Source organism: Cebus imitator, unplaced genomic scaffold (genome assembly GCF_001604975.1).
Source record: "Cebus imitator isolate Cc_AM_T3 unplaced genomic scaffold, Cebus_imitator-1.0 Scaffold365, whole genome shotgun sequence".
Lineage (NCBI taxonomy): Eukaryota > Metazoa > Chordata > Mammalia > Primates > Cebidae > Cebus > Cebus imitator.
This window is the reverse complement of record NW_016107680.1, coordinates 1,369,977-1,379,384: the sequence shown is the minus strand read 5'-3', so window position 1 is coordinate 1,379,384 and position 9,408 is coordinate 1,369,977. Positions and strand designations below refer to the sequence as shown.

Below are 9,408 nucleotides of genomic sequence, written 5' to 3'. Positions count from 1 at the left end.
GACGGGGTTTCACCTTGTTGGCCAGGATGGTCTCGATCTCTTGACCTCGTGATCCACCTGCCTCGGCCTCCCAAAGTGCTGGGATTACAGGCTTGAGCCACCGCGCCCGGCCGGATTAATTCCTCTTTAACGTAAATTCTTCTAGCACTGATAAGTTTCTTGGGGAAGGTGATAAATTGTATAGTTATTCTAAACAACTGCTGCAACAGGATATTGTGGCAAAAAGAGAAAGTATAGCTATCCTCTTTTGATGTTTAATTTCCTGAGAGCATATAATCAAAAGGGTTCCAGTGGTCTCAATGGCAACCATATTTAAATGTCCACGTCTTCACTATGTACTAAGAACTTGGAGAAATTGAAGAGTATTTCATATTTTTGTTATTTCTTCTCCTGGTCATATATTCCTCTCAATGACATCTGGAAATTACAGATGATAAATTTATAGAATTACGTGAAGTAAAGAAAAAGGTAGAAAGTTAGTTCTTAATATCAAACTGATAGATGGGGGGAGCCAGGTTTCTTATTGTTGGAGAGGGAAATAGAACAACTAAAATGAGCCACATGGTAATGGGTTTGTCCACAATATCAGTAAGAATTCATAGTTAATAGATTAAGATGTATAGAAGCAGAAATAATTATAGGTGTGCGTGTATACAGGGGTTAGCATATGTCCGTGTCCTAGCTCTGCCTGCTGTGAGAAGGCCTAAAGCAGTGACACCCCATAACAATGAACCCACCTAGCTCCCAGATCTGGGTTTCTGATGCCATTCCCTAGTAAAAGAAACCAGGGCTCCTTGCAGAAATTGCTGATTCTACGGCTGGGGCAGGGAAAATACAAGATGAGCCTGAGCATATTTTATACCAGAACAAGTAAGGAAATGCTCAAAAAGCAAAAGGATGGGACATGCCAAAGGGACCCAGGAGCCAACCTGAAAGAGCTCCCAATGGCCAAAACTGGAACAAACTCATATACTGTTGGATTATGACTCAGTAAAATAGGTATCCATGAGCCAATACAGATATAAACAACTGAATGAATGAATAAATGGGAGACAGAAGACAATGCTTCTTTAGAAAAGAATTTCAAATACTTAATGTAGATATTCCCTGGTGAAGATGAATTCCTCCTCCAGCGCCTTCTTGAATGTGGGCTACACATAATGACTTGCTTCCAAAAAGCAGAGCATGGGAAGGGGAAAAAATAGGCGACTTTACAGTGGAGAAGCCTGTCAGATGCTGCCGTGGCCAGGTGACAGTTAACATCCTAGTGAAAAGTCCTGTTGATAGGATGTGATGAGAAGGCCACCTCACCTCTTTGGTATTCTTCCCCCAAAACCCATAGCCCAGTCTAATCATGAGTAAAACAGATGAAAGTTGATGGGGGGAACGTTCTATAGGACATATGGCTAGTATTCCTCAAAACTTTCAAGATTATGAAAAGCAAAGTTTGAGAAACTGTCACAGACCAGAAGAGGCTAAGGAGACAGGACTCCTTCGTGTGGTAACTTGTATGGGATCCTGGCACAAAAAAAGGACAAGTGAAAAAAAATCGTAAAATCCTAATAAAGTATAGAGTTTTAGATAATTCTCATGAACCAATGTTGGTTTCTTAGTTGTGACAAACATACCATATAATGTAATGTTAACAGGGGAAACTGAGGCAACACCGTGTAGTATCTTTGCAACTTTTCTGTACATCTGAAATTATTGTAAAACATAAAGTGTTTCCTAAAAGAGGAATTGAGGCCACTTAAAAAGTTCTCACAGCCACAGAGTTCTCATGGCTGTCTGATCTGCTTACCCAGCACACCTCATTTCCTCGTAAGACACGCTGACTGCCTATTGCACTGACCACTGGAAGGCCTTAGGCATTCTCTAGGATGTCAGTCGCTTGGGCTCACACCAGTTAAACTGTGTGCCTACCAAGAGTCAGTTTCTCCACACCTATAAGGATTATTATAAAATATAATTCAGTTACATTTTTTTTTTTTGAGACCAAGTCTCTGTTATCTAGGCTGGAGTGCAGTGGCACCATCTCAGCTCACTGTAACCTCCGCCTCCTAGGTTCAAGCAATTCTCCTGCCTCAGCCTCCCAAATAGCTGGGACTACAGGCATATGCCACCATGCTTGGCTAATTTTTTGTATTTTTAGTAGAGACAGGATTTCACCATGTTGATCAGATTGGTCTTGAACTCCTGAACTCAAATGATCCACCCTCTGTGCCCTCTCAAAGTGCTGGGATTACAGGTGTGAGTCACCGTGCCCAGCCTCAATTAAATATTATATAACTGATGAGATATGAGAGAGACATAAGAGATTGTAAGAAAATTAATGCTTTCAAAGTCATCACTACGAAAAATTGTTTTCAAGTCAGCTGTAAAAGATGGAGGAAGAACTCTGTACTCTGTTTACAGGCATTTTAAAATTTATACTCCATTTTAAAGAAACCTAATCTGGAATTCGTCTGCCCATGGTTTCTGCAAGAAAACGAAATTTTCACAGTTGAACACTCCTTAAATCACTTCCGGCCTACAGGAAAAGATTGGGAAATAACTATATTTTTTTACACATGTTAAGTATAAAGTGCAAATGGTATTTATGGACACTCTTTTATTAATCTCCACTGTCACTCTTGTTCGGTGGACCACCTGCCACTCCCAAGAACGCTAGGCCAGAGGGCTACTGCTGTACTTACCATGCAGACTGTTTCTTTCACTTAAAGAATATAAGGACCGTAGATGAACAGATACTAAGCCTGTCAGATCAGAAATCTGTATTACCAATTGCACTTGCATAAAACTGGATAACTAAAAATGATTTACTAGATGATTTGAGACACTCAGAAGTTTGAAACTCAGTTTTTTTTTTTTTATTTTGAGACAGAGTCTCGCTCTGTCACTCAGGCTGGAGTGCAGTGGCACGATCTTGGCTCACTGCAACCTCCACCTCCTGGGTTCAAGCAGTTCCCTGCCTCAGCCTCCCGAGTAGCTGGGATTACAGGTGCCTGCCAGCATGCCCAGCTGATTTTTGTATTTTTAGTAGAGATGGGGTTTCACCATCTTGGGCAGGTTGGTCTTGAACTCCTGACCTCATGATCCACCCACCCTGGCGTCCCAAAGTGCTGGCATTACAGGTGTGAGCCACTGTGCCCGGCCTGAAACTCAGTTGTTTTAATGAAAATCATTTAAAGTACCTGGAAAATGTAGAATACTAGATATATACTCTGAATAGAACTTATATCAGCATCATACATTACATTGATATTCACTTGCTTAATTATTATTCTGTTAGATCAGCATTTTATACTTTTTCACCTCCTAGGAACAAAGATTAATTTGAGTAGGATGTTAACAGATTTTGACAAATTCGAGTTATTGTAAGGAAATGTTTATTGTTCAACCTATTTTCTTCATTTAAAGAATATAAAGACAGTAGATGAATACATAGCATACCTTCAGAAAAAGCATGTACATATATAATTGAAATATGATTTATCTGTATAATTTTTAATTTGAAACATTTTTTACAACTGCTGTGAAAACACTATGAGGTAGAGGAAGCAAAGCTTAAGGTTCATTCTTACTGAACCTGTGTTTACTGGAAGTCCGAGATAGACAGGTAGGCTGGATAGGCAGGCAGGCCAGGTAGGTTAGGTAGGTAAGTAGGTAGATGACTGAGAGATTGATAAATAGATAATAGGGCTAGTAAAAGGAAAGGGAAATCTGGGAGCCCAAGATCTCCTTGAGTTGGTAGATAGGCAGAAATACGACCCCTGGACATGGCAATATCAAAGGTTTAATTAATATTGGGAATAAGGATGAGATGTTGCTGGTACAGTAGACAGGACAGCCTTGTCTCTCATGAAACCAGCCTAACCTGTTCCCATCAGACCAGAAGAGCACTGCGCTGCTCTTACCTTAGACTCGCCTACCATCTGGGATGTGAAAAGCCACTTTACTAATTTCTGAGTTCGAATCCCTGCCTTAGATGCCATGAAATCCTCCATCATCTGGGTTTACAGCTGCGCCACAGGCCTGAAAATACTAATGTAACTTTAAATTCAACTAACTTAATGGGCAGTCTGCATACCACAGGGGCCTCCCCTAGGCCTGTCCTCAGCAATCGCCTTTCCACATCCACAGAACAGTGGGGAAAAGGAGTTACAGAGAGCGGCAGGAATCAGATCCAGAGGCCTTCAATCTACCCCGCCTCCTAACCCAAATCGGGAGAGAGCCTTCAAGACATTCAGACATTGAGAAGGCCCGGGGCTGGGGGCTGCTTCTCCAGCTCTGGTGTGAAGAGGCGGCCCACTTCTGCAAGAACCAGTTATCCAGTAGGGTGAGGACCTTGGGGGGAATAGGGAGGCTTAAGGCTGTCCATCTGTGTGCAATGTCAGTAAATTTGTAACCTCACCACAATGTTACTACAGAAAATTTGAGAAATAGAGAAATGTACAGCTCCACAGGCTCTTCCCTGCAATTCAAAAATACATGGAAGGCTGAAACAAAGTATTTTTATACTTCTTAAGGCAGCAAGCTCATCTTTCCTGCACACACCTGAGACTATATTTAGTGTTTATTCCATTTACGTGAACATTACATTTTACTGCAGAAATACAATTATGGCAAAAGGGTGCAATCCTAGGCCATGCTCAGGTGGTTCTGCAGTATGATGGTGTAATGTGTTAGATGGTATCTGGGTATTGTGTGACATTTCAAAATCCAAACACATCTGGATTCTAAAACATACGTGTTCCTGAGGTTTCAAATAAAGCATTATCTAGCTGCACATAATTCCACAGTTCAACACGGTGGTTTCTGTTTGAATGTTTGTTTTTGAGACTGAGTCTCACTCTGTTGCCCAGGCCGCAGTGCTGGGCACAATCTCAGATCACTGCCATCTTCACCTCCCATCTCGTGCCTCAGTGATTCACTCAAGGTGGCTGGCAAAATATTAGGCAAAGTTAGAAGATTATAGTCTAGAACCTTTTGGAAGTCCCAGAGGTTTTAATGGAATGGCCTGAAGGCAGCCAGTCCATTACGTCAGAACTCTGAGTCATAGGGTAAAAGACGGACAATAAACGCTTCCCCAGGTAAGTCTGTTTATGCCATATTCCTTTGTGTCTGCTCTAATTTGTTTGCTCATGTAAACTTTGTGCTGGATGGCCCTCCCAGGGGGAGGCTGAAGGGGAATCACTTGGTTGAAGGTGTTTACTCCGGGCCTCCAGAACCATTCGTAAAACCACTTTTAATCACGGTAACTATCCACGAGTCTGTTGACTTAGAACCTCTGTTAAATCTATACTGAATAAATGCAAGGAGGACAAGGAAACGTGGTCAGTTAGCTGCAGTCACCCTCTGAAAGCAGCTGACGACCATCCCTAGCCCACTGAGATTCACTGTATTCTGGTGTGCGTGAGTGCATTTTATTCATCTATTGTTGAGTCAAGGTCTGCAGGACAGACCTCCGCAGGTGGTGATCTACATCTCAGGTGGTGACCCCGACGTGACACTGGCCACACCTCAGCCTCCCAAGTAGCCGGGATTACAGGCACGTACCTCTAGCCCAGGTAATTTTTGTATTTTTAGTGGAGATGGGATTTCACCATGTTGCCCAGGCTGGTCTTGAGCTCCTGACCTCAGGTGATCCACCCACCTTGGCCTCTGAAAGTGCTGGGATTAAAGACAGGCATGAGCCACCTCGCCCATCCAACATAATGGTTTTGATGTGTTTACCTGTAGGATCTTTTCTTCCCTTCTTTCCTTTTATATGTTAGTAAACATAATGTACATACATGTCTCCAGGGCATCCAATTGACTCTGTCCTTAGCTCAGTGGCCTTTGCAGTGCTGCTGCCTGAGCTCGTCACCACTAGCTAGTCCTTTCAGTAAGTCCCAAGCAACTACGTTTCTACTGACCCCTCTGTGTACAAGGGTCCCAGGCACTGCTGGAGGGTGCAGTCTCCAAGGTCCAGGGGTCATGCTGGGGTGTACGTGTCTCCTATATCCAAAGGTGTGGGCCAGGACTAGTGAGGATGGCGCTCACGCGAAGACAAAAACACCATCAGCAGCTTTTCCAAAGCACAGAAATGGCTGGAATCCACCTGCCCCGTGCCCTCAAGAGCATCAAGTTAGGCTGGAGCCCAGCCTTTTCTCTTGTCCTCTCTGCCCATCACTTTCTGGGTCTCTGGCTGAGTCCTAGATTTTTAAAATTAATTTAAAAAATGTTAATAGTTTTCTACATATAGGTCACAGATACTTCTCTGAGGTTACTCCCACATATTTTATATTTTTGTGTTACTATGAATGAACATTCCTTGCTAAATGTAGCTTCTCACTGGCTATGAAAGATAGGCTTCTCATCTTTGTTCACTTATTTTGTACTCTGCCACTTTGCTGAGCTAATTAAATCATGCAGTCTTTAAGCTGATTCCTTTGGATCCAGAGATCCAATCATCATGTACAAGAATGATAATGCTGTGGCCGGGCGCGGTGGCTCACGCCTGTAATCCAAGCACTTTAGGAGCCTGAGGTGGGCAGATCATGAGGTCAAGAGATCGAGACCATCCTGGCCAACATGGTGAAACCCCGTCTCTACTAAAAATACAAAAAAATTAGCCAGGCATGGTGGCACACACCTGTGGTCCCAGGTACTTGGGAGGCTGAGGTGGAAGAATCACTTGAACCCAGGAGGCGGAGGTTGCAGTGAGCTGAGATGGCACCACTGCACTTCAGCCTGGTGACAGAGCAGGACTCTGTCTAAAAAAAAAAAAAAAAAAAGATTAAGTGACTCTTCCAAAATGACAAAAACAGTTCAGTGATTTTTTTCCCCTAATATACTGAATATTTCTTTTTTCTGCATTTCATTCTCACTTAAGCAATTTATTTTCTAATATAGCATCATGTAATTATGTAAAAATGCAGCTTTCCACTCACACTAAAGGTCTCTCGAGTTCTTCTCTTGACCTCCAATCAGGAAGCTTTGCTGGAAGCTTGTTTCTGATTGGTGAAAGAAGCCGTAACAGTGGAATGCTGAGGAGTAAACACAGAAGCATAGCAACAACTGAGTTTGCTGTCTCTCTGCCCTCAGCCTGGGCCAACCTGGACTCCTTCACCCCAAATGAGGTGACCTCTACATTTTATATGAAGACACTGATTTACCACTCAACTGTGATCCATCTTATAACATGGCAATCCAATACAGACAGGAAGATAAAACTGAACACAGCTAAAATATGGTGTGTTCCCAGGTAAAAGACACACATGCTTTCAGGTGAAATGGATTCGTCCGATGACTGTCAGTTACAAGGGCACAGAAAGTACTGGTGTAGAAGAACTCTACACCAGTAGAGTCTGGCAGTGTCACCAGGTCCCACTACGTGGCAACGCGTGTGCTGGGCGACATGACTTGTCTTCATGAATAAACCCATAGCCAGACAGGACATGCAAACAGGTCTCATTGTTAATGGCACGCCATGGACAATGACATGGAGAATGGCTGTATCTCAGCTAGGGAGGGTCTTGGTGTCCTAGGAAAGAATAGTCACATCCTCCAGAGTTGGTGGCCGGTGTTCTATCTAGGTGATCGTGATGAGCAGCTGGTGGGGGCCTAGAGTCTCTCTTTGCACTTTGCTGGAGGAAGGAATTTCTTACCATCTTATTTTTTATTCTTGCTCACAGAATACACGTTGTGGAAAAAGGATGAAGTTGACCAGTGAAAAGTTGCCCAAGAACCCCTTTTATGCCTCTCTATCTCAGAATGCTGTTAAAAAACAAAAATTCTTCCAGTGGAAAAAGGAAAAGACTGGTACAAATCCTGAAATTTAAGCTTCCCTTGGAAAATACTTTCACCAAAAGTTCACTTTGTATGCAAGAACAAATGAGACAGGAAATAATGTGTTTCACTGATTTCAAGGAAGTGGTTCATCGTTAACAGTCCTTTTGTGTTTTCCTGCAAGAATCTGTGAAACTGCTCGTTTATCTGGTAGCAAATCATCAGTGTGGTCTCACAGACAGTTAGGCCTTGATTTTACTCTCAGGACTTAGACATGCTTCTAGAAAACAGAAGCCAGATGTCACTTCTGTTAAAGAGAGCAATCCCATGCTTTACTTGCAATTATTATTTAAATACCTAATTTTCCCTATAAACTTAAAAATATTATCTTAGGGATGGGTTGCTAATTTGGTTAGGGGGGCTCTCATTAAGGCTCAAATTAAGAATTTAACTCACTCCTCCAGGCAGCTTTGCCCACTGAAGACAAACCAATGCATGGACTCACACCTAGCTCTGCACTGGTAGGGCTCCTGCCTGGCCATGAGCCGGGTTAGTGTGAATCCAATCAACAAGTATATCTTTTTGTTTGTTTTTTGAGATGGACTTTCACTTTTGTCACCCAGGCTGGAGTGCAATGGTGCGATCTCGGCTCACCATTACCTCCGCCTCCCGGGTTCAAGCGATTCTCCTGCCTCAGCCTCCCGAGTAGCTGGGACTACAGGCACGCGCCACCATGCCCTGCTAATTTTGTATTTTTAGTAGAGACGGAGTTTCTCCATGTTGGTCAGGCTGGTCAGACTCCCGACCTCAGGTGACCCGCCCGCCTCGGCCTCCCAAAGTGCTGGGATTGCAGGCGTGAGCCACCGCACCCGGCCAATATTGCTTTATTATACAAGTCACAGCATTAGGTTCTGTGATCACGCCCTTTTTCAGGAAGGAGTCCTTGAGCTAAGGAGACCAGTTGTAGGAATGAGCACTAGAAAGAAAGAATGTCCACCGTGTTAGATGGATTTTATATGATTTATTACTTCAAGAGAGAAAATTTATATTGTGTGGTTAATGAAATTCCTTCCCTTGTTAAAATCAGATCATTACACCCATGCTAGTTTGGTGGATAAGGCATTGCAGCTCTTGAAGGAAAGAATACGAAATGGGGACCATCTGGCATATTTCCTACGAGGTCAACTCTACTTTGAAGAGGTATTATTTTTTGCTTGTTCATTTTCATTTCCTCTAATTATGTTGTTAGATCCTCAGAGGAAAACTTCATGTAGAGTTTCTGACTGTGTCATACTAGGAAAATTCTGTCAAATTACACAGACTATCTGTGGCTTTAAGTAGGATACAGTGTTGCCAGCCTAAGGAGCTAGCTAACCTTTCTTCATAAAATCCATGTCATGAATGCCATTTATGGGAGTCACTATAGTATAAAATCAATTTTACATTTAGATTAAAAATCAAATTTTTATGTTTTTGCTCAAAATATTTAATAATACAAATTATATTATCAGGCCAGGTGTGGTGGCTCACACCTGTAATCCCAGCACTTCGGGAGGCTGAGGTGGGTGGATCATCTGAGGTCAGCAGTTGGAGACCAGCCTGGTCAACATGGTGAAACCCTGTCTCTACTGAAAA

General features: G+C 42.8%; 1 protein-coding gene across 3 annotated transcripts in view; it reads left to right on the top strand.

Moving 5' to 3' along the window:
* Positions 1-9,408, top strand: part of LOC108288125 (LRP2 binding protein) — a 30,250-nt gene that overhangs the window by 7,052 nt on the left and 13,790 nt on the right. For all 3 annotated transcript variants that reach the window (XM_037730831.1, XM_017506923.2, XM_017506922.2), the window contains exons 2-3: positions 7,680-7,806; positions 8,861-8,973. In XM_037730831.1, the coding sequence (XP_037586759.1) occupies positions 7,701-7,806; positions 8,861-8,973 (219 nt within the window). In that variant the 5' untranslated portion in view covers positions 7,680-7,700. The remainder of the gene's footprint in view (positions 1-7,679; positions 7,807-8,860; positions 8,974-9,408) is intronic.